Source organism: Acartia tonsa, chromosome 2 (assembly GCF_053477335.1).
Source record: "Acartia tonsa isolate MP-2025a chromosome 2, ASM5347733v1, whole genome shotgun sequence".
NCBI classification, from domain to species: Eukaryota; Metazoa; Arthropoda; class Copepoda; order Calanoida; family Acartiidae; genus Acartia; species Acartia tonsa.
In genome coordinates, this window is record NC_137261.1 from 8,596,609 (window position 1) to 8,622,773 (window position 26,165).

Below are 26,165 nucleotides of genomic sequence, written 5' to 3' on the forward strand. Positions count from 1 at the left end.
TTCTTTATAATTTGTTACTTTATAATGATTCCTTTGCTGAAATGTCGGTTTTTTTACAGTATTTTATTCATTAATGTATACTAGTGGCTTTGCCCCTAACATTTGGTGTTTCTGTATTCGAATGGGACAGAGAAAAATAGCTTAAAACATATCTCAAGGAATTATGTGAAGCTTTCTTATAATTTAGAACTTAATCGGTAACTAAGCTCTTAATAGATAAATATAAAAGCTAATCTACAGAAAAGGATTAGATTTAAAAAATACATATTTTCTTTAAGTCATAAATGTATTGATTAAAAATAGCAAAAATGCGACTTTGTATAAGTGTATTTTCCCTTTTATTTTTTATCGTAATTACTGACGTTTAACCTCCCATGAACATTTGCATTTGACTAATACTCAACTTCCCTGATAATTGTGATATTCATACAGTAATTAATAATGAATTACCGAGAATTGAACAGTATGAAATTTTAAGTAATTATGATCTTTGATCATTTCAGACAAAATGCTGCGTGTGGCATTGAGGGCTGTGCCTCGTCTGTCCGCCATCAGGACAGCCTCTAGGACCCAGCAGACAGTCATGTCTGTTGCAAACCTGAGGCTTACCCAACAGGTTTGGCAATTTGCAATTCTAGTTCCTTACATCTTTATATATCTGTTTTGTGTCTCTTGGACATAAAAATTTTATAGATTTTTCTTTTTCACATTATTATATAAACGGTTAAAGGCGGAAATAAACGATTACAGATAACCAACCTTTTGATTGCTCGACCTTTGTCTAGTACTCATAGAGCAAGGCAATACTAATGGATTTAGAATATACGTGGACATCATGACGGGTGAAAAATTGTCAATTTAGTTTAACATGGACATCACTTATTGGTCAGTTCTTTTATCCAGTGTAGGAGTGGAGGATTGGGATAAAGGAGGTGGAAGGGAGAATCGTTATTTTAGCCAACTGCATGTTTCACTTTATTGGAAAATATAAAAAGTAATAATTAATCCATTCTGAAAACATTCATCATTCTTTTACAATTATTGCTTGAGCTTAGGGTGATGAAAACAAAAATTAGCCATCCATTTTAATTATCTGCAAATGAACCCATGTATCTAATTCTAGGTACGCATGATGTCCTCTGAAAATCCCTCTGATGCTGAGTTCGACTCCAGATACGAGGCTTACTTCAACAGGCCCGACATTGATGGATGGGAAATCAGAAAGGTAAATCAAATTACAATAAAAGTGTATACATTACATTAATCTATATTTTCAAACATCTATGTAATGAATCATTATTTCAATCAATATCTACCTACCTATTAGCTATGTCCGACAATCAAATTTTGAAAATTAAACAAAGTTTGATATATATCAAATAATCTAGAAAACCTTTTTCCGTTTTTATATCCTAATATACCTACTATTTTTTCATCTTCGATATCTATAACTTGATATCGCTGCGGTATTTCTGTAGAAAATTGTCCATATTCTAACACCATAGTGACTTAGAATTTTAACAAGAAATCTGTTCAGGGAATGTCTGAATTGAATGGTATGGATTTGATTCCCGACCCAACCATTGTCGCAGCTGCCCTCAGAGCTTGTAGGAGGTAAGTTTACCAATTTATCTGAGCTGGATCTTTAAATCATTTCAATGGTGCGCCAAATCGGGTTGCGCCGAATTTCAGCCAATCATAGCGCGGCATTTCGTAAAATGCTATTCTTTCATTGGTGGAAAGTTGGCTCACCCCGATTTGGCGCACCATTGAAATGATTTAAAGATCCAGCTCTGTTCTTTGTAGGGTTGGCAATCCGAATCCGGAATCCGTTATTTTAATAGTGGATTCGGATTCTTAATTGTTGGGCTAAAATTAGCGTCTTGAGTTTTTTGGTCCGAATATTTCACAGTAGCTTTTCATGCTTATTTTAGGTTAGGTTAGGTTAGGTTGAGCAAGGGCTAGAAAATGGCCGCTGTGGGGTCTAGAAATAAGAGAAAAGCTACTGTGAAAATATGAATAAACGCAGCTTTGGATAAATCTCCTAATTTATTTTTTAAAAAGGCCTTTTAAAATATTGCTAGAATCCGGAATCCGTCAAAAAAATAAGAATCCGGAATCCATGGATTAATTCGTGATTTTTTGGCGGATTTTTGTAAGAATCTGAATCCGAATCCGGTCCAAAAATTGGACGGATTGCCAACCCTAGTTCTTTGGTCCTAATTTTCTTTCCATCTATTTTTTTATAAAGTTACCATTCAGAAAAAAGGATATTTTAGAATAAATGACAATCTATTTAGAGTGAATGACTACGCCCTGACCACTCGTATCCTGGAGGTTGTCAAGATCAAGTGCGCTGACCACGAGAAGGAGATCTGGCCCTACATGATGCAGGTAAACATATTTGGTGCCAAATAAGGGGGCGGGGGTGCCAGGTGCCGGAAGCTCGAAAACCGTGAGCAACCTAACCTTAAAATAAAAAAATTGGATTTTTTTTCATTTAGATGTAATACCTATTGGACTAGGCTTATGTACCAAGTTTCAAAATTTTAGCACAATATTTAGTCCATTTTGCTCACTGTTTACGAGATTCTGGTACCTAGCAACCCCCCACCCCTCTGTTTCCTCACAGTGTTAGTTGTTAAATGCTGACTATTAGTTAGTGAATTTAGTGAAGTCGAAACAAGGGGGGGGGAAGTTTTGACACTTTCGCTTACTCCGTGATTATTGGGCTAGGTATTAAAGTTAGACTATAGGTTATTTGGGATAAAAGTTTACTTTTGGTTAGTACTTCACGGATTTTTAATCATTTTTTGGATAACCCCACCCCCTAGCCCCCCGGGGCTCAAAATCCCCCTAAAAATGAACCTAACCTTAATTTTCTCAGGAACTATTTGACAAAAAGAGATGATTTCTTAAACTTAAGCTTTTATGCTTATAAACTAACTTCTGATTTAGAAGTCACCCCCCTGCCACCAACCCCTAGCCCTCCGGGGCTCAAAAAAACCCTAAAAATGAACCTAACCTTAATTTTCTCAGGAACCATTTGACCAACAGAGATGATTTCTTAAACTTAAGCTTTTATGCTTATAAACTAACTTCTAGTTTAGAAGTCACCCCCCTGCCGCCAACCCCTAGCCCTCCGGGGCTCAAAAAACCCTAAAAATGAACCTAACCTTAATTTTCTCAGGAACCATTTAACCAACAGAGATGATTTCTTAAACTTAAGCTTTTATGCTTATAAACTAACTTCTGATTTAGAAGTCACCCCCTGCCACCAACCCCTAGCCCTCCGGGGCTCTAAAAAACCTAAAAATGAACCTAACCTTAATTTTCTCAGGAACCATTTGACCAACAGAGATGATTTCTTAAACTTAAGCTTTTATGCTTATAAACTAACTTCTAGTTTACAAGTCAGCCCCCTGCCGCCAACCTCTAGCCCTCCGGGGCTCAAAAAAACTCTAAAAATGAACCTAACCTTAATTTTCTCAGGAACCATTTTACCAATAGAGATGATTTCTTAAACTTAAGCTTTTATGCTTATAAACTAAGCTTAAGTTTAGAAGTCGCCCCCCTGCCGCCGACCCCTAGCCCTCCGGGGCTCAAAAAAAACTCTAAAAATGAACCTAACCTTAATTTTCTCAGCAACCATTTGACCAACAGAGATGATTTCTTAAACTTAAGCTTTTATGCTTATAAACTAACTTCTTGTTAAGAAGTCACCCCCCTGCGCCAACCCCTTGCTCTCCAGGGCTCAAAAAAAACCTAAAAATGAACCTAACCTTAATTTTCTCAGGAACCATTTGACCAACAGAGATGATTTCTTAAACTTATGCTTTTATACTTATAAATTGAGTTTAAGTTAAGAAGTCACCCCCTTACCGCCAACCCCTAGCCCCCCGGGGCTCAAAAAACCCTAAAAATGAACCTAACCTTAATTTTCTCAGGAGCTATTTGTCCAATAGAGATGATTTCTTAAACTAAAGCTTTTATGCTTATGAACTAAGTTTAAGTTTAGAAATAGCCCCCCTGCCGCAAACCCCTTGTCCCCCGGGGCTCAAAAAAACCAAAAATGAACCTAACTTTAATTAAAATTTCTTATTTGAAGAGTTAGAGGTACACTTATTAAACCAAATATGCTTCTTTTTGGATGTTATTGACATATCTCCTGAAAAAATATATAATTGTCCTCCAGGTTCAGGTGCTGCAGGCCTCCAGGTCCACTCAGGAGACAGGTAAAAATTTAAATTTCTTATTTGAAGGTTTAGAGGTACACTTATTAAACTAAATATGCACCTTTTTGGATGTTATTGACATATCTGCTGAAAAAATTAGAATCGGCCTCCAGGTTCAGGTGCTGCAGGCCTCCAGGTCCACTCTCGACAGGTGAAAATTAAAATTTCTTATTTAAAGAGTTAGAGGTACACTTATTAAACCAAATATGCTTCTTTTTGGATGTTATTGACATATCAGCTGAAAAAATTAGAATCGGCCTCTAGGTTCAGGTGAATATCTAAAATGGTTAGTTTGGAATTTAGAGGAAAGGTATTAAAATAGAATAAGGTTAAAGTAAAAAATAAGTCAAATTTATTGTTTACGGCTTCAATATATGTTCCCAGCAGGCTCCAGGAGCCTGCTCAACAGGTAAAAATCCTTATGTGTAATGTTTGAATTAAGATGAAAGGTTACTAAATAGAAATAAAAAATATGTACAACAAAAAACTTAATCAAGGTATAAAAAATCTAAAGTTATCCTATATGATAGCTACTTATTTCCAGTGAGCAATATTGTCGCCATTTTAGAAAAATACCTTGCAGATTAAATTATTTGTTAAAAAATACAAAAAATATAACTTACTTAGGGTGGGTCGATTTTGGAATTTCACATTAGTAGACATTGGCAAGGGTTACTAGGCCAATATAAAACCCTGTGAAACTTGAAAGAGGTTTTTAAATCCAAAAACAATGGGCGCACGGAGGGTATAAAATGTGCCCGCCCCCTTATAAAACCAAAAATTGAAATTCCTTCAAACACACGCATGTTGCATATCAAAATGACCGCAATGAAATGCTGATTACAGATCTGAAAACTGTTTTGAAAAATATTGATTCAGTCTTAAATGATTTTCAAATAACCTACCAAAATGAACAATTTTGACTAAATCAGCTGTTTTTAGATACTTAACAAGATCTTGTTCCAACTAGGAGCAATATTTTTTATAACGGTTTGAGATTCGTAATCAGCATTTCAATGCAGTCATATTGATTAAATTCTTAAAATGACTCCACTTTCATCTAGACTTTATAATCTGAATCATATCAAAAACGCTTGCCCCATTTTGAGTATCTGTAATATTACATCTGAGACAGAATTATACTTTAAAAAGCATACCTAAACATTATAAAATAGACATTTTAGGTCTGTCTAGAAGGCTCCTAAAGGACACCTTGAGCCTGCTTTCTCTAAATTCAAAAAATACAATTTGTTTAATTTTCCCTATCCAGCAGTCGCCTGGAGGTCACCTAGACCCTGCCTAGAACACATATCTTTAAATAAGAACTTTTAATTTTTACCTGTCTCCAGAGTGGACCTGGAGGCCTGCAGCACCTGAAACTAGAGGCCAATTCTATTTTTTTCAGGAGATATGTCAATAACATCCAAAAAGATGCATATTTGGTTTAATAAGTTTACCTCTAATTCTTCAAAAAAGAAATTTTAATTTTTACCTGTCTCCAGAGTGGACCTGGAGGCCTGCAGCACCTGAACCTGGAGGGTGATTCTATTTTTTTCAGCAGATATGTCAATAACATCCAAAAATAAGCATATTAGGTCTAATAAGTGTACCTCTAACTCTACAAATAAGAAATTTAAATTAAGGTTAGGTTCATTTTTAGGGTTTTTTTGAGCCCCGGGGGGCTAGGGGTTGGTGGCAGGGGGCTGACTTGTAAACTAGAAGTTAGTTTATAAGCATAAAAGCTTAAGTTTAAGAAATCATCTCTGTTGGTCAAATGGTTCCTGAGAAAATTAAGGTTAGGTTCATTTTTAGAGTTTTTTTGAGCCCCGGAGGGCTAGGGGTTGGCGGCAGGGGGGTGACTTCTAAACTAGAAGTTAGTTTATAAGCATAAAAGCTTAAGTTTAAGAAATCATCTCTGTTGGTCAAATGGTTCCTGAGAAAATTAAGGTTAGGTTCATTTTTAGAGTTTTTTGAGCCCCGGAGGGCTAGGGGTTGGCGGCAGGGGGGTGACTTCTAAACTAGAAGTTAGTTTATAAGCATAAAAGCTTAAGTTTAAGAAATCATCTCTGTTGGTCAAATGGTTCCTGAGAAAATTAAGGTTAGGTTCATTTTTAGAGTTTTTTGAGCCCCGGAGGGCTAGGGGTTGGCGGCAGGGGGGTGACTTCTAAACTAGAAGTTAGTTTATAAGCATAAAAGCTTAAGTTTAAGAAATCATCTCTGTTGGTCAAATGGTTCCTGAGAAAATTAAGGTTAGGTTCATTTTTAGAGTTTTTTGAGCCCCGGAGGGCTAGGGGTTGGCGGCAGGGGGGTGACTTCTAAACTAGAAGTTAGTTTATAAGCATAAAAGCTTAAGTTTAAGAAATCATCTCTGTTGGTCAAATGGTTCCTGAGAAAATTAAGGTTAGGTTCATTTTTAGAGTTTTTTTGATCCCCAGAGGGCTAGGGGTTGGTGGCAGGGGGCTGACTTCTAAACTAAGAGTTAGTTTATAAGCATAGAAGCTTAAGTTTAAAAAATCATCTCTGTTGGTCAAATGGTTCCTGAGAAAATTAAGGTTAGGTTCATTTTTAGGGTTTTTTTGAGCCCCGGAGGGCTAGGGGTTGGTGGCAGGGGGGTGACTTCTAAATCAGAAGTTAGTTTATAAGCATAAAAGCTTAAGTTTAAGAAATCATCTCTTTTGGTCAAATGGTTCCTGAGAAAATTAAGGTTAGGTTCATTTTTAGGGTTTTTTTGAGCCCCGGAGGGCTAAGGGTTGGTGGCAGGGGGGTGACTTCTAAATCAGAAGTTAGTTTATAAGCATAAAAGCTTAAGTTTAAGAAATCATCTCTTTTGGTCAAATGGTTCCTGAGAAAATTAAGGTTAGGTTCATTTTTAGGGGGTTTTTGAGCCCCGGGGGGCTAGGGGGTGGGGTTATCCAAAAAATGATTAAAAATCCGTGAAGTACTAACCAAAAGTAAACTTTTATCCCAAATAACCTATAGTCTAACTTTGATACATAGCCCAATAATCACGGAGTAAGCGAAAGTGTCAAAACTTCCCCCCCCCTTGTATATCAACTAAACTGGCATTATCTTCTCTTATAAATCTTACCTAGTCAACTAAAATATTAAATATTTTCAGGAGCTGAAGCCAACCCTTGATGAGCTGGGCATCCTGACCCCTGACCAGATGGACTACGACCAGCCAGAACTTGCTCTCCCCAGCCCATACGAGATCCACTAATATATTCACCCCCTCCTGAGACTCCTCTTGTCCTCCTTACAATGTATTTTAGCTTTATAGAAATAATAACTATGTGAATTAAATACCTTTTATGATAAACATGTCTCACGGTTTTTGTGTTGTTAACAAGAAAGAGATATTATTAAAGAAATTATTTAACACCATAACTTGTCTTTTGCTCTTTCTAACATTGTAGACTTGATTGTTTTTTCAGATAAAAATTAAGCAAAAAACTAACTAATGTCACTGAAACCGAAGCGGGTAGACTTTACGTCTACGTGGGCACAACTGCAAGAAACTATAAAGGCATATTCTTCATTCACCGTGTTTTCATCATTATCTTTATGCAAATCTTTTCAATCATAGGTGGAAGTTCCTCCAGAAATTGTTATTTTGCTGACATGATATTAAAGTCTTATTTAAACCACATTTTACGAAGTGTTAATTTAAGCTATTATAAAGTTCATAATATAAAAACAAGAATGATTGGAATTTAAAAGCGAAGCTTAACAAACAAGATCATTATAGCAAAATAAACAAATTTAAATAGTATTTCTACCTAGTTTAATTTCTTTATCTCCCTCTCCTTTTTGTCCATTTTACATCCTCGTTTCCTAACCTTGAGATCCCCTCCCCCTCCCTCCGAGGATGAGGGTTGGGGCAACTATGGAAGTATTACGCACCTTTGAAAAAGAAACTGATAAAAGTATTTAGATTTAAATTATTTTGAAACCTGATCATTGCTTCGTATGCTAATAACTTAATACGCAGGAGATGCTTATTGTTAGGTTAAGGTTATAACATTATTCTTAATCGTACTAGGATCAATTTCAAATAAATAAAGTCCGTATCATCTTCTGGCTAAGATGGGAAAACATACATTGTTAAAGAAATTCTCGTGTATGGGTTTGGAATCAATAGAATGATTTTAATTCGCCCAAATGATCAATAATAGTTCTATGCTAGGACGGGCGGAACAATCTTAAATATGTAAAAGCTTCGCCCAAGAATGTTCTTTGTTTTTATATCTGATGTTATGTTAGTTTAAGATGACTATTAATAAAAATTAATGAATACTTTTAAGCGAAAAAAATGAAATAATAAACAATTAGGTTTGTATTTTGTATCTATCTATCTTCAGTTATTTTTACCGCTAATAAACATAAATCAACTACTTTGTCAGAGATTTATTTTGTGATTTTAAGATTTACAGCTAAGATAGCAACTATTAAAGTCTATCTATACATTGAATGTATAAAAATGCTACATTTTAAAGACAAATATCAAAATAGTAAAAACAAAATAAACATCTAAATTAGATCCCAAAATTATTTCGTTATTTCATTTTTTCGATTTATGGGGGGAAGGGGCAATCTTTGTAAATATAAAGGGTGCTTCTATCAGTGCAAACTACAAAATATTTTTTCGAATTAATTCAATTGTCGGTTATACCTCTACTTGGAATAAATGAAAAACGACAGAATGAAGAAACCACTTGTGCCCGGCTAGGCTGTTGTCACGCTTGGAACTGTCCAGAGACACACCTGGAACGAGAGATTTAGCGATGTGTACAGTTTGTGCGTGGCCTACCCAGAGCCGCTGGCGGACAAACTGTACGCGGAGACAATGAAGTTTCTAGAGAATCATGTCAATCAAGAATTACAAAAAGTAAAATATTTTTTTTAAATGTTTGGTGACAGAATAGTTATTTCTCGCATCGTATTATAAACGGCTTTCCGCGGATATAGAATGTACAATTATGAGATTAAAACTAGTTTTTTTAGCCCCGTGGTGCCGAAGGCACCGGCTAAAAAAACTGGTTTTAATCTTATGATTGTGCATTTTTATATTCGTAGAAAGCTGGATATAATACGATGCTAGACATAGTTTTTTCGTATGGATGAGAACCGGTTCCTATCCACCGGATTCGAATGAATACGAGAAAGTAGTTTAACGGTTTTTTTTGCCTGAAAGATTTTCTTAATATTTACTGTTTTATCCAAAATGATATATGACGGGTGCAAAAAAAAGAATCGCCCACAATTTTAACCTTGAAATCTTGGAGAAAGGCTCCAAAATGTTTACATTTTTTATGGGGTATGTAAGGTTTTTTCTCTAGACATCTTAACTAGGTTTCTAACTCATTCCTTGCTGATATGGCATGAAAAAGACATTCCCACCCATCAAACATTAAAACATGAAGGCTCTGTTTATTTTCAGTTCTCGATGTTTGACTGAGCTGGATCTTTAAATCATTTCAATGGTGCGCCAAATCGGGGTGCGCCGAATTTTAGCCAATTACAGCGCGGCATTTCGTAAAATGCTGTGCTCTCATTGGTGGAAAGTTGGCTCACCCCGATTTGGCGCACCATTGAAATGATTTAAAGATCCGGCTCTGGTCTTTCTTTTTTCATGCTAAATTGGATAGGATTGTGTTCAAGAACTTGGTGTTTGTTCTTATATAAAGAAAGCTATCCTCAAGAGTTTAAAATTCATACTTAATATGAAATCTTATTTTGACCTTTAAAGCACAGCATATTATTGGTATTTTTAAAAATCATTATTATCCATTTAACAATACCTACCAAACTCTTTGATAAATAAAAATGATTGACACAAAAATCATCTAATTACAGATTGTTGGAAGCTACATATGAATTTTTAGCTTTTCAAGGATGCTTCTTAAGTTCCTTAAAACTTTATTTTATTTAAATTCAAAATGCCTTTAATATAATATATGCAACATTAATTTATATGAATTTCAGGTAAAGAAAGGAGGCGAAAAGAATCTATTGACTTCCTACTACGAGAGTTGGAAACAATTTAGGAAAATTAAGATCATATTTGAAAATACTTTTTCACCATTGAAACAATGATGATAACATTCGCAAAAAAATCATGGTTGGACAAACTAGTTTAGGGGCAGATATTTAGTGGTCATAATGTTAAAAAATTTTAACATGACTGACGGACAAAGTAAGTTGTATATATACTGGATGCTCTTTATAAATATAAAGCAGTTATATTGAATAGCAGCCGAAAAAATAACATTTTCTCCATAGCATTAAGGTCGGACAGACAGACGGACAAATTGAGCCTATTATTCATTTTATGCAATAATTTTAATTTTCCATTGGTATATTATTTTGTTCAGATAAATATCTACTACGCCACTAGCATCTAGGGGAGGGAAGTAGTAAAATAGCTTAAAACCATCCCAAGACACAAGTTAAACGATAATGTAGCTTAAAACCACCAAGGGACCTGTGTGTAAATCTGCCCTAATATTGTGAGCTCAATCGGTTCAGTGGTTATCGGGATTTTAATCTGAAGACCTTCGGTTTTACTTTATATAATAGAATTACAAATATATTTCAGTAGGTACCATTTTTTTTTAAGCACGGATAATCCTATTCTAAGTGTATCTGTGCTTATTTTACTTTTTTTTATAGAAAATATGAGCAGTTTTTGCATTTCTTTGTTTTACAAACAATTTAAACATACAAAGAAAGTTTTAAGTCTGATATTTCTTGCTTGACTGATACTCTTTTTATCAAGTTTACCTCATTTTTTAGGTCACATTAAGGATGTAAACTTTGACACACATTCAAACGCAAAAAATAATATTATTACTTTTACTAGGTACTTATTTTTATGTATGTACAAAAAGTGATAATATAATAATAATTCATATTAATATTTTAAACTTTTTTGGGGGGTAATAAAATATTTATAGAGAAAAAATAGTTTCGACAATTTGAAAGATTTCCATTAAATCTTTTTTTTTTTGAAAGTCTGATATGTATTTACATAAATAATTCATACGTGCAACAACATTCGAAGTTAACGAAGTCTTAGTAGACAGACATACAAATATCAAACCTCTTTATATGATCTTTATACTTGACAGTCGTGGAATTGATTATTTGCACAAGTTATATTTGTATCTGAATACTCAACATATTAAAAAACAGAAGCTCAGGTATGACTACTTTTCTTATTGCGTAGCTACTCGATCTATAAGTATGGTGTTTAGGGTTGGCAATTCGTATCCGAATCCGGAATCCGCCCAATTTTTAGCCAATTTTGGAATCCGAATCCTGAATCCGTTTTTTAATAGCGGATTCGGATTCTTGATTGGTAGGCTAAAATTAGCGTCTTTTGAAGGCAAAGATTATCATCAATCATTATATATAATATCTTTTAAAATCTGGTTCGATTTTTGGAAGTTAATTATAGAGAACACCAAGAATATTAATTTTTAGGACATATGTAGCACTTTTTTTTATTAAAAAAAGCCTTTCAAAATATTGCTAGAATCCGGAATCCGACAAAAATAAAAATCCGGAATCCGCGGGAATCCGCCTTTTTTTGGACGGATTCTTGTAAGAATCCGAATCCGGTCCAAAAATTTGACGGATTGCCATCCCTAATGGTGTTATAGTCTGTAATGCATATAAACTGTCGCCGTGCGAACATTGTTCTAACATGCACACTGTCACTTACTTCTCAATGCTATTGGCATGGTGTTAATAACAAATACCTAAAATTTGTGGTACCTTAAAGTCCAAAAAAAATTATGCTTGTCCCCCCTTTACCCCATCCTCTCCACTGGATGAACTAACTGACCAACAATTTTCCACCAGTCAATAAACCCACGTATATTCAATATCCATTATTATTATTAAAACGATCCAACGGAAGAAAAATTATAGTAAATAATCTTAAGTGCGTCATTAGTCTTAAGATATCTTAGCATTTTTTTAAAATAAATACCTAATTTGATGTTATTTCTTAAAAATAGTGAGATTATATTATCTTACAAAGGAGATTAATAATTGAAACAATAAACCACGTAATATTTACATTCAATTAGGGCATCATCCCTTAAATTGGTAGAGGATAACTATTATATTAAGGAAGGGAAGAGAGAGGTTGAAGACGGAATCTCTTGCAAAATTGCTAAATTGTTTATTGTAATGAATTATGCCAAAAAAATAGAAAATAGTAAAATGCTTGATCACTAAACTTTGTTTGAATGTGCTTAATTAAATTATGTTGCTCACTTTTGTTCCTTGTTCCCTTTAAGATAAATTTACAATGGTGTTTTGAAAACCTCTCGCAAAATGTCAATTTTAACAAGTATTTTGGAAATATAATAAAATTGAGAGTTTGAGTGGCGAATTTAGTGATTATTCTACAAAAAATAAATATCTTTTCTTTTTTTGGAATAAAACAAACATTTGAAAAATGAATTTATGATTGATATTTGTTTGTTGTAGAAATAGTAATATTTCATAGAAAATCTTTAAATAGAAATAACTTTTTTTGGTAAAGTAACGTCATTCAATTTTTGGTTGACTTATATAAGTTGATCTTAAGCATAAAATGCGTCATATTAGAGACAGTGAAATAAAGGTCACATGATATGATATTGCATAGATGCTTAAATATGCACTAGACTTTTATAATGTATTAAACTATTGCTTTTGATTATAAACAAGGGCAATTTATTGTTATTATTCAAGTCTGGAAACTACAGACAAAGGTTTACTACTGAAAGTATTAGTTGTCTGTTTATGAACTCAGACACGATGTTTGACAGCTCTGTTTTAGAATCTTACCTTCCAGATTTGAAAAATAATAATCTTTCTACAAAATCTAGCTTCTTGTAAAATGATGAAACATCTTAGCCATTCTTAAATCTTGATGGATAGACCATTTCTGTTTTTAGTGATGCTGAGCTTACTTATGGAGATGCTACGGAACAAATGAAGGTATTATCAATGAATATTTATTTTTTCTTTATACATTGACTTTAAAAATATATAAAATTCAAATTCGCGAAGTTCTAAATTGTTTATTTATTTGATTAAATGCATTTTAAGGAATATTTTAATTTTCTCAAAATCATACACATTACAGTTTTGATAAAAAAGTTCATAATTTGAAAGCTTTATAAAGTTTTATTGGTGAAGCAACCATTTAATTTAATATTTAATCTTCGCTATTGTAATTTGTGACATACTTGTTATTATATGTAGGAAGTAGGAGAGTTGGGCCTGTATATTTGGAAGACCCAAATGATAGAGCCGCTTCAATCTGAATTGGTTACTCTGCTACTTGAAGAAATTAAGTAAGTTTTCCATATTATCATGTTGTCGTGAAAATCCGTTAAAAAAAGGAAAGCAGCTCTCACCAAAGGAAAACATTATCATTGTTTGGCGGTTAGTTTAAGGGGGCATAACATCGGTCTGTGTCAGTCCTGCTACAAAAAATAAGCATTAAAAAAAAGTGAGAAAGGTTTCGTGATTCTTTAAATCTTGTTCGTAATCCCATCCATGATTTTTTGTGTTTCGCTTCTTATGGATGTTGTCATCATGATTAAAGACATGGTATTGTTTACCTACAATTCAATGTAAATTTTAGATGTGATAGACGGGAAGGTTTGACTCAGTCCACAACAACCATTTATGGTGTCATCCAAAGTTTTGTCTCTGTGGAGGAGTATAAAAAGAAGGGAAACCTGGAACTTTATGAGGAAATTTTTGAGAAACCTTTCCTTACTTCTACTGGTAATTTCATTTTTTCATTTGTACAGCTAATTTACAAGCGGGTACGCCCACTAGAGGCCTCTAGGGGCACTTAATTAAACTCCCACTATTGAGATTTTTGATCCCATAAAAGAAAAAGCTTAGATGTCCTTAATTAAGGTGTTATGTAAAAGAAATAATAAGACCTAATTCATTGTTTCTATTTCTTGTTTATGTTTAATATCATGTTGTAATTGTTATCTAAAAAGAAAATAATATTTATGTTTAATTTATCCTTAACATGTTTGTAGGTGAACATTATCGTGAGGAAGCGGCCAAACTGCTGCAGGAGGGCAACATTTCTCAGTACATGGAGAAGGTTATCCAGAGGATCGAGGCAGAGGAAGTCAGGTGAGCTCAGTAGATTAAAAACTTATAAAGGGGGGGGGGGGGGGCGAAAGTGACACTTTTTGAAACCAAAACTAAAAGTCAAAGGAACTCAACTAAAAAAAGAGTTATAGGTCTGAGATTTTGCATGGCAGTTGCTTTATAGGGGTACAATATGGAACTGTGAAGAAACGGCGGCGCAACCGCCGAGAAAGGGCAAAAAAAAGAAAGGGAAACGGCGGTTTTCGGCGGTTGCGCCGCCGTTTCTTCACAGTTCCATATTGTACCCCTATAAAGCAACTGCCATGCAAAATCTCAGACCTGTAACTCTTTTTTTAGTTGAGTTCCTTTGTTGACTTTTAGTTTTGGTTACAAAAAGTGTCACTTTCGCCCCCCCCCCCCCTTTAATATGAGATTTTAGTGACTTGGCTCCGTATTCGCCCCTGCGCAAAATATACGATCTAGTACTGTATTCCTTTAATTCCCACTTGCACTAGTATGCAATCATAAATATATCAACATATTCTTGGTGAACCGTGCAGATATTTTGGACTTAAACTAACTTTCTGCATGTTAGATGTTTAATTTATATGACAAAAAATATATTTATAATGAATAGGAAATAGTTTAGTTTTTTCAGAATAGTAAGATTAAAATACTGGTTAAACCCATTTTTTATTATTTTAGGGCCCGTAAGTACATGTACCCAAGCTCTTATGAGAAGGTGAAGGCTGAGTGTGAACAAAGAATGGTCGGAGATCATCTCAGTTATTTACATTCAGGGATATGTTGGATATTTTATGTTGATAGACGGTCAGAAAATGTCCTTGTCAAATATAGAGGCATCTACTTGTCATATTATTATAGTATACAGCTAAACCTTTGTGCAATTAAAAACTAATGTTGAAAACAAAATTCTTTATATATTTTTTTTATGTAGTCTAATTGCTACACAGATTATGCCAAATTACTCTATTAAAATTCTTGCCAAGTTTATTTTTTCCCTAATAAAACACAAACCAAAATATGTGAATATGCATTTGCTTCTAAAAAATGGCATTTAATGAAAAGTCTTTAAATAAACCTTTTATGGTTTATTTCTTATTTGCCATAAAAAGCCAAATATTTTTTTTTAAAGCTTGACAATGCCTGAAAAAAAAATAAAAATTAACATATATGTAAACCCTTAGAATGCAAACCCATGGTATCTGGAGAGAGACGTTCAGATCTTGCCAACCTGTACCGCCTGCTGAGGCCAATTTCTGGTGCACAGGTAAATACAGTACAGGAAAATGGCTAATCCCATAAAAAGGTGCAGCATATTCCCTTGTACAGATTAAGTTTGTCAATCAAGGGTTAGTCTGTTACAGTCGTGATAAATGAAAAAGTTTTGACCATAAAAATTACTGTCCTCGGAAGATTTTTATGAACCATAATTAAACTTTTCCGGTGATTTCAGAGAAATTTTCCCAAAGGCCTACAGAAAAAATCTCAAATGTTAGAAATACCATAATTTGCCTCAGGCACACTAATGAAGCTTCCTTTATTCTTTAGACTGTTTTGTTGGAGGAAGTACAAAGTCATATACGTGAAGCTGGCATGAAAGCTATCTCCGATCTCAAGGCATAGAATAGAAAATAATGGAATAAAAAAAAACACTGAAAGGATAAAAGAAATTTATAAATATTTCTCTCATTCATAATTAAATTGGATAAGGGGTTAAAGGTTAGTTATTTGAAATTATACAAACACAGGATTCTAGGAATATGTTGAGGATAAAAAAATGAAATAATCCTATGTTTACTATTCTATGATTAAAGGGAGAAAATATTCATATTGATTTTGTTGAAAACATGCTCAATGTTCACAAGATGTATAGAGAACTCATTCAGGCAAGCATTTATAGTTTGTTAGTACCAATAAAGATGAAGATAGTATGAAACACAGCTACCCTACATTTAACAATGTCGGAATGTACGTATGGCTTACAAATCGTTCTTGTTATTATAATTTGTGCTTAAAATGCACGACAAGTTTTGAAAAACGTTTAAAAAGTACTCTTATTTCAATATAAAAGTATGTATTTTGACAAGTAAATTGATCATTTTTTGCTATCTTCTATAAAATGGTGATTTTGGAAGCAAGGAAAGTTTTTTTTGACAATCAATGTATTATGTTGCAGGATGTATTCCAAGGAGATCAGGCGTTTATTGGAGCTCTGGACAGAGCCTGTACTGCTGTCATCAATCACAGGTACAGAAAGCTTTTGAAAGAGAAAGCTTTTCATTATAAATTTTTTATCGCTACAGGAATAAGGTATAGCCAAAGCCAAAAAGTAAAATAAATCTTAAATAATATTTTGGAGGCAGATGAAAGGTCGTATTTACTACTAAGCGTTGCTCTCAAAATCACAAAAAATTACCAATTGAATTTTTTTTCTCGAATTAATTCAGTTGTTGAAAATGAGTTAAATATTTTCATATGTAAGCAATGATATCTAAATGATTATATGTTACTAAAGAATGTAGGTAAAAGTTTAATAAATCAGTTTTAAAAGTTTATCAGATATAATGTGAAAATAAACATTCATTTAAAGAAATGTACTAAATATTAAGGACTTTCGTCACATATAATAATACTTTAACATCTTATTGGTATAACCTCCAATCAGGGGTGTATATTCTACATGGGATCCCCTGCTCAGGGGGGGGGGGAAATAAAAAATAAGTGGTTGGAGGGGAAAAAAATGTAAAAATTAAGAAAACTGAAAACATTTTTTCCATTTCCCCCCCCGTCCTTGGTTAAAAAAACTTTAAAAAATGTGTGGTAGGAGGGATAAAATAAATAAAATATAGAGTTCTTTCAATATTTTTCCATTTCCCCCCTACTTGGTGAGAAAAAACTAGGGGGGGAAGAAAAATAAAAAAATTTGTAGCAGGGGAAAAAAAATAAATCTTGTGCAGAATATACACCCCTGGTCACATATAATAATACTTAACATCTTATTAGTATAACCTCTAATAAAGGATTAATTTTTAGCTATCTTTCCTTTAATAATAAAAAAATTCAATTCCTAGTCACTTTTTATATCTTTTTTAGAGAGCCGAGAACACCCAGCCGTTCCCCTGAACTTTTGGCCCGGTACTGCGACACTCTTCTCAAGAAATCTAGCAAAGGCAGAATTAAAGTGTTAAGAAATGAAATTAATTTTGAAAGAATTGAATTGTGTTCTTTTTTAGACCTATAGGCCTCTTGTGCCTTGATTTTTTAATTGTAGTTTAAATTGGTATTACTGGGACGATTTCTCGTAGGAAGGTGAAGAAACTCCTCTCAAAAATAGTTTAAACCTTCCCTTTGCCTATAAAAGCTTCTCTGTAAAGGAGATCTAAATATAGAATAGGATTAACAATAGTGCATAAAAAGTGATTTGAAATATATGCTCATAACTTTATCTGTGGACACAGGAGTCAGTGAGTCAGAGATTGAAGAGAAGCTTACCTCCTCCATTATCATTTTCAAGTATTTGGATGACAAAGACGTATACCAGAAGTTTTACCAAAAGTAAGTACTTTTTGTATAATGAGTTAGAGAATATTTTATGGCTCTATGTCTTTTTTTTTGTGGGGGGGGGGGTTTTGTTATAAGTGGGAAACTTGAATAAAAAACAATAACGAATTTGCAATTTAAATCCTTACCTTACAAGAATAAGTATATGTATTATGTATTGATTTAAAATCGTATCTTTTTTGAGGGATATATCACACATTTAGTCCCGAAAATTATTTCCTTTAGTTTCAATAGTGTATGGTTGTTAAGATAATAATAGATACATTTAATATCGTCAAGATTCCAGACAAAGGTCGTACGATCAAAGGGTTGGTTGCAATACTTTTGTTTATACCCACTAATCAAAGAAAGAAGATTGGTGTTCGGGCTTTGGAAGCACAAAATCTATGTTCCTGACTTTCGATGTAAAATAAATTATATTGTTTATTTATTACAGGCATCTTGGTAAGAGGTTGATCCACACCCAGTCCCACTCCATGGATATAGAGGAGACAATGATTAACAGGCTGAAACAGGCCTGCGGATATGAGTTCACATCAAAATTCCACAGGTGATATGAAATTAGAATTTTCTTTGTTTTGTTGCTCTTCATATTTTTTTAGCTTTCATTTTTTGTGTAAATTTTCAACTGTTCCATTGGAAAATTCCTCCTCCACCTTAGCCTTAGTGTCGGCCTGAACCTTACCTAAGACTTACAATAGTAAATCAATAATGACCTAATTTAACCTACCATATTTAATATTTATCTACATAAGTCAGTGAGAAAATTTTTATTTTTAGTCACTGCTCTAGAATTTGAGTCTATCGTTTGTCCGTTAGTTTAACTGTCCGTCAAAAAAATTGTGTTAATAATACCGGCTTAGCACATTCTCACTCGTTAATCTAAAATACTAGACTTCCAAGCTTTTTATTTTGAGGGGAATAAAATGAGGGTTTTTAAGGCTTTAAGGGGGGGGGGGGGATGAAATAGCCCTTTACCCCTATCATTGGACGTTTTCTGTTTTTTATTCTTTGCCTTAAAATATTTTCACTTTTGTTTACTCTTTCTCTTTTCTTTTGGAATTCTAACCTTATTTGTATTTTGTTTAGAATGTACACTGATATTCTTACAGCTGAACAGTTAAATACAAAGTTTACAACATACCTTAAGTAAGTAACATGCAACTTTATAATATTATATAATGTCAAGGGTTGTATTACTTTTTTACAATTTTAATCTAATCGTTGATGGCTAGGTGCTAGGTTCAAATCGCGGTTCATCACCCGTTGTTTTAGCGTTTAAAATATACCTGTTAATGCTATGTCAGGAGCACGACATTAATAGTTAAAGTTTAGTGATTGTGTTAGAACAAAAAAGGGGCAACTCATTTCCAGAGAGTTAAGACTTCCAGTCAAAGTACGTGCAATCAAAGAGTTTGTTCGCGAAATAATTGGTCCAAAACTAGACCTAATAGTGTATCCCGTCCTCTAGTTGTTATTTACTTTACATATAGTAGGAGCAAGGACGTTCAAGCTTTTTATTTTCTGAAAATTAGTTTTGGGTGGTAAACCTGGATTTTTTGTCAGAATAATTATTTTGGACAAATGAAGTTAAAGTGTCATACAATTTTTTATACCTAGTTTAATAGGTACAAAGCTTAGTTTATACTTCAAATCAAATGATATTAAAGTTAGTTTAATCAGATTGTAATTAAACTTTAATTTTTATGCAATATTCAAAGTACGTCGCACATTACTCTTAAATTTAAATATATAGAATAGAACTAGTTTGGTAAGATTTGATATGATTTGTAATTTTGAACATTTGAAGTTGTATTAATGAAACGATATCATAAGAAACTATACGAAATATGCAATAAATGCACAGTTATTTCCTAGGGTATTTGTCCTTATTTCAACTTAAAGATGAGTGTTGACACCCCTCCTCACTGAATAAATAAATTAAAATCTTTTTTAATTGTACAATTTCCCATAGTAAATAGTGCAACTTGCAGAAAGAAAAGATTTTCTGTTTCCTTGTCAAATGGTTGTTTTATGCATACCTATGTTAGTATGTATATTATGTTATTAACAATAAAATATTTTAGCACCGCCAATACAGACCTAGGAGTCAATTATTTCATAAAAGTGCTTCAACAGGCAAGTTTTGTTATATTATAATTTTTTTGTGAAATTACTCTATAATTCAATTTGTTAGTCCATAACGCAATGGGGGAAATTTGATTTTCTCGGTTGCTATTGAAGATGGACAGACGTAATTTTCAATTGCCAATTCAATTGTATCATTGCATTGTTTTGTCCGTCGGTCTATCAGTCATGATTCAATAGACATTAACCTTATTCTTTACAGGTTTTGCGATTTTCTTTAAGTTTGCAGATTATGTCTCTTTCTTGTAACTAACGTTGACCGTTTATCCGTTACATTTATTTCTTTACTACTTATAGATGTTGTCATCCTTTTTTTAATAGCGCAGATTCTTATGTAATAACTTGAATATATACAGTGTGTTTTTTTTATGAGCACTTTTTTGAAAGCAATTTTACCCCACTTATAGTTATCAGAATTTAATGATTAATGGCTTATTTTCTTCGTTTTTTAAGGGAAATTATGAAACAACAAAAAAAATTACAGTTTTTGTTGAAAAAATACAGTAAAGTTGAAAATTAAAAACTTAGGTGTCAACATATAAAAATGGTTTTAGCGCATTTTTCTTAAAAAATGGATTTTCTGTAGTCGACTTTGGGGGGCCAGTACTCCCTCCCTGGTTGAGATATGACCTTCAAACTTTGATATGTTCTAGTACATGTCCCTAATAGTATCTGTATACATTTTTAGCTCTATATCTCAACTTTGAAGTGTTTAGCAGCCATTCTTGCAAAAGGTTGATTATTTGAGCATAAGAAAAATGCGCTAAAACCATTTTTAGATGTTGACACCTAAGTTTTTAATTTTCAACTTTACTGTACTTTTTCAACAAAAACTGTAATTTTTTTTGTTGTTTCATAATTTCCCTTAAAAAACGAAGAAAATAAGCCATTAATCATTAAATTCTGATAACTATAAGTGGGGTAAAATTGCTTTCAAAAAAGTGCTCATAAAAAAAAACACACTGTATTACGACAAATTCTGCGAAAATAATAAAAAGAAAATTGGATAGATTATTATTTATTGTCTAAAGTCAACACTAGAAATTTTATATTCACAATTTTGTTCTATTTACAAATTTAAAATCACATTAGTTAGGTATAAAACTTAAGTAAAATATTAAAAATGTGTATTTACAATTATAAATGACTGGTTTGTTAATGATTTTAGGGATCATGGCCGATTTCTCACAATAATTTGGCTCCAATTTCCATTCCATCCCAGTTGGAGAAAACTGTCAGAATGTTTGAGGCGTTTTACAGGTAACTATGTTTTTTTTTATAGTAGCATCGCTACTCTTCAAGATACATTAATTTTGTTGGTAAATCACTTAGAAGCATATTTTTCCTCTGAGTTTTGCTTTATGTTTACGTCTCAAAACATCTGCTTCCTCGGGCATGTGGTTGTGGCCTCTGTGCGCGTAGGTCAGCTCGCCTTCCTGACTGGTCACGCGGACTGGACATCCAGCTACAATACACATCCAGTAGATTCTACGCTTGTTGTTCTTCACAATAGGACCCTTTTTCTTCTTCAGGATGTAGCGGTTCAGTACCATTTGGTCGTTCTGACGTTGCGAGTATATAAACTCGATGTTAAGCAGGGGATTGTTGGCAATTATTATCTGTTTCAAATCATCCGAGACCAAATTTTTGGATTGGCGTTGTGTGATATATTCCGAAAATGGTGATATGGCACTAAAAAGGGTTTGGGGTTGTACATCCTCCAGTTTTTGGGTTGGTGTTGACGTTTGAATTGCTGTTAGGGAATACGTTGAAAGATTTAAGTTGTGACCAAAATATGTGGGGGCCGCAACTTCTGTCTTCAGCTGCAATGGGCTTGTTTCGTTGCTGCTAATCTGGGACAATTCGCTGTTAGGTCGCTGGTCACTGCTGGTAATTGACCAATCGCTGCTGGCCGTACTTGATTCAGAATTTACACGTGATCTCTGTGGCTGGCTGTTCATTGAGGAATGGTTGCAGCTGCTTGTTAAGTCATCGTAGCTGCTACCGTATGATCCTGAGCTGCTAGATGATATGGACTTCATTGACTGCTGATGAGTTTTAGAGTATGAAATGTTTGGGGGATAACAGCAACCATATTGAAAGTTATTGTATCCCGAGGCATTTAAACACATCTGGAGAATATATGCAAGGTTTGTCCGGCACTGGTGGGCTATTAACAAATGGTTTTGTAAATCTTCCACGCCGAACTCACAATCAAATCTTGCCATGCATAGGATACAGTTGGCATATTGTTGGTATGATTGGTTTGTAGGAGAGTAACAGTTTTCCATGTCGTGTTTGGTTGCCGTTCTATCATGAACTGAATTATTTGCGGATTTTTTCTCATATTTACAATTTCGTAAATGAATCCGCGCGCGCCAAATATGTGAAGCAAAAGGAAGGGTTTTGATGAATTTTTATGAGTTGTGTGTTTCAATGGGGTTATAATCGGATATGAAAAGGAAAACTTGATGAATTGGGCTAGGGAAATGGGTTGTTACACGAAGGTGGTCAAAATTTACAATTGATGTTAGCGCATGAGCTTTCATGTTGAATGACACGCGCCAAATTAAGCTTACATATTATTTATGAACTTTCGAAATTCATCTTTTCCAATTAGAAAAAAAAAACAGTCAATGAAATCCTAATTCATTAGTAATGCGGGGAAAACGTAATATTGCGTCAAACAAATGAACATTAAAGAAATAATATTATACAAGCATAATACAATAGATTAGTAAATTAATTTTTCGTGTAAGATTCTGTCTCTTGAAGAACGAGATGTAGTCATAATTAACAAATTCAATTGTTTTTAATGTCAAAATATACTTTCCCATATCGCTTCGAAACCGATTGATATTCAGCGGATTAGAACCGGTTCTCGGCCATACTGAATAATTTATTATGTCTAGCATCGTATTATATCCAGTTTTCTACGAATATAAAAATGGTTTTAATCCTATAATTGTATATTTTGTATCCGCGGAAAGCTGTTTATTTATAATACGATGCGAGAAATAACTATTTTTTTTAGTGTGAATTTCTCTGGACGTAAGTTGACATGGTTGCACTACCTTTCTAATGGAGAAGTGAAGCTTGGATACACAGCCAAAACATGTATTATTAATATGAGTACTACACAGGTATATCCTTGTAATAATGTATTGTATATAACAGGATGTCTAGACTCCTAGAGACCTCTAGTGGCGTAGCTTCTAGTATTTACGCATTTCTTTAAGAATATACCAGGGAAGGCAGTCGCCTTAAGCCGCTAAGCAAAATCTTTTTTTTTATGTTTAAGAAAGCTAAACGGACGGACGTTAGGAAATAGGTTTAGCGGCTTATTTGTTGCTATTGCGCGACTGTCGAACCTTTTAAAAAAACAGTGAAAATATTATTTTATCAATATTAGTGGTTTCTTCCTTAGCTTCTTCAGGACTTCTGATTAACGTGTAAATGTTGTCCAGATAGATGTAGTAGCCTTTACTAGAATACAAATTAAATATATAAAAATTAAAAATGATTCGTATTTTGTTCGCTAGATGTCAGTGTTGCTGTTATTTGATAAATCAGACAGTCTTTCCTATAGTGAACTTCAAGAATCAACCCAGCTTACTGACGACCAGTTTCCAAGGTGAGATATATAAAATGTGAGATATGTAAAATCACGGTTTAAAGTCCATGGGTTGTTGGAAGATTAATTTATTTTTCCAGTATGGCTTCGAAACCGAATAATATCCGCTAGATTAAAACCGGTTATCGGCAATACTTAAAAATCATGTATAACATCGTATTACAGAATTTTTTCTCTAGTAATAAAATAAACAAAATAAAACAAATGCCACTTTTGTTAGCCTGGGTCATCGGACCCTCAGGGGCAACAAAACTGGTTTTAAACTTATGATTTTTCATTTTAATATCCGTGAAAAGTTATTTATAATACGATGCGATAGATAATTATTCTTTTTCTGAGCTATCTGTAACATCTTTCAACGAAAATGACTATGAACTATGCCTATGAACTTCTTTGTTATCTTAATTTGATCTGATTATTTCACAAAAATATTATAATATCAATACAAGATAATTTAATATTTGTCAATTTTAAGTGTAATACTTAGAGCTTAGAATAAATTGGGGTAAGATTATTTAATAAACCCTTCAGGTACGTGCAGTCACTGCTGGACGCCAAACTACTGAACATCAACACTGAGACACTCACCACTGATTCCACCATCTCTCTCAACCTCAAGTATACAAACAAGAGGACAAAATTCAAGATTGCTGGCACCGTGCAGCAGGCTAAAGAAACACCCCAGGTCATTATTTTGTAATAAAACAAGACGATTATGTTCCCAAGTAGAACAATTTTTTGAAAAAATAAAATCTAGGTATCTAACATAAATAAAAAAGTATTAATTTAAAGTCTTTAGTTTCAAGAAGTATGGTTATTTTTGTATAAATATAGCCATTTTTTAGCCAAATGGGAATATATTTATTAATCTCATAGAAAATCCTTAACTGTCAAATGAATAACATGCCAAATTTAGAAAAGTTATTTGAAATATTTCTAGGAGGTTGAATCTACTCATCACGCCGTAGAGGAAGATAGAAAAATGTTCATTCAGGTATAATGAAACGTTTTTCTAAAATAAAGTACTAATAAAATTACAGGAAATTATTGAGGGCATTTAACCACACATCTTACTTCTCTAATTGTAAATATCTATTGTTAAGGCTATTATTGTGCGTACAATGAAGTCGAGAAAGGTATTGAAGCATACAGCTCTCATTCAAGAAGTACTAAGTCAATCAAAGGTAAATATTCATATATATATTATAAATATTATTATGGTTTTCTTATATTTTATTGATATATTATTGCACCAGATTTTCATTTACTCTGATAGTGATACTCGCAGCTGGCAAAAATAACGATACCCTATGTTCGCCCAATTTACCCAACCTCTTCCCCTCATACTGGATGAACGAACTGACCAATAAATAAGGTCCATATTAGCTAGCTAAATTGACGACAAAAAATGGTCCTATATGTAATTTTTTTTCAGAGTCGATTCGTGCCTTCTATTTCCATCATCAAGAAGTGCATTGAGATGCTCATAGACAAACAATATATAGAGAGGACAGCAAACTCAACAGACGAATATTCATACATGGCGTAGATACATGCGCAACAATATTATAAATAAAATAATATCTATTTGGTTGATAAGTAAACTTTAAATGTGTATGTAAAATAGAAAAATGCTAAAATAAGTTGAGAAGGGGTATTTTTGTTGAAGCTTCGTAATCCGAGATTTCAGGAAAGTTTACCTTTATTTCTCTATTTTCTTAGCATTGTATTTGATTTTTTTTCTTTGCCATTGTTACTTAAAAGTAATAATAATGTCTATTAACCAAATATAAATATTCCATTATTATATTGTTCTGAACTTTTTTATAATTTAAAAGATGCCCCAGTTATTATTTATATGAAATAAATGTGATGATATGTATAAGTCAATTATAAAAAAAATTTACTGATGTTAAAGTATAATATTTCCTAAATTATTTTCATTCGCCCTTTCTTATTAGATAGGTAATTTTAATATTTGTTTTTTTTTCTTCAAATTATTAATTGTCTTTTTAATTACCCGTATTAAAAAAATCATATCAAGGGGGGGGGAAGTTCTGACACATTTGCGTAAACCTGGTGTATAGGCTTTATTTTTGGACTGAGAAGATAGGTTATTAGGGATAAAATCATTCTTATATGATGAATTTCCCCCAGATTTAATATTTTTTTGGATAGGCCTCCAGGTTCCGGAGCTCCAGGCCTCCAGGTGGTCTCTGTACAGGTAAAAATTAAAAATAAGATTTTTTTTTTTGAAGAGTTAGAGGTTAACTTATAAAACAAAATATGCTTCTTTTTGATTGTTATTCACATATTTGAAGAAAAAACATACATATTTTGTCTCATAAGCTGACATCTAACTCTTAATTTTTTTTTTTTTTTTCATTTTTACCTGTACAGAGACCACCTGGAGGCCTGGAGCTCCGGAACCTGGAGGCCTA

At 33.2% G+C, this 26,165-nt stretch overlaps 2 protein-coding genes across 2 annotated transcripts; both read left to right on the forward strand.

The window, feature by feature from the left end:
- Positions 1-472: 472 nt before the first annotated feature.
- On the forward strand, positions 473-7,676 carry COX5A (Cytochrome c oxidase subunit 5A). Its single transcript, XM_080145494.1, has 5 exons — positions 473-616; positions 1,124-1,225; positions 1,538-1,614; positions 2,301-2,394; positions 7,354-7,676. The coding sequence occupies exons 1-5, from the start codon at positions 509-511 to the stop codon at positions 7,453-7,455; spliced, it is 483 nt and encodes a 160-aa protein (XP_080001620.1). The 5' UTR covers positions 473-508; the 3' UTR covers positions 7,456-7,676.
- Cul2 (cullin 2) lies at positions 7,667-25,561 on the forward strand. Its single transcript, XM_080145506.1, is given in 25 exon segments — positions 7,667-7,761; positions 8,965-9,123; positions 10,221-10,280; positions 11,364-11,437; positions 13,190-13,232; positions 13,500-13,591; positions 13,885-14,030; positions 14,300-14,399; positions 15,063-15,163; positions 15,566-15,648; positions 15,930-15,998; positions 16,196-16,267; positions 16,558-16,628; positions 17,475-17,551; positions 17,840-17,936; positions 18,379-18,492; positions 19,032-19,091; positions 20,030-20,081; positions 21,259-21,350; positions 23,125-23,233; positions 23,633-23,724; positions 24,256-24,409; positions 24,665-24,718; positions 24,828-24,908; positions 25,160-25,561. Coding segments are annotated over 25 exon segments (2,232 nt in total). The 5' UTR covers positions 7,667-7,695; the 3' UTR covers positions 25,274-25,561.
- Positions 25,562-26,165: the final 604 nt, after the last annotated feature.

What these genes read in the sequence shown, in the direction of transcription:
- COX5A (XM_080145494.1), top strand. Translation starts at nt 509, where the DNA reads ATGCTGCGTGTGGCATTGAGGGCTGTGCCTCGTCTGTCCGCCATCAGG. An exon ending in ATGGATGGGAAATCAGAAAG is followed by an intron (nt 1,226 to 1,537) that starts GTAAATCAAATT and finishes AAATCTGTTCAG; the next exon opens with GGAATGTCTGAATTGAATGG. An exon ending in GCCCTCAGAGCTTGTAGGAG is followed by an intron (nt 1,615 to 2,300) that starts GTAAGTTTACCA and finishes CAATCTATTTAG; the next exon opens with AGTGAATGACTACGCCCTGA.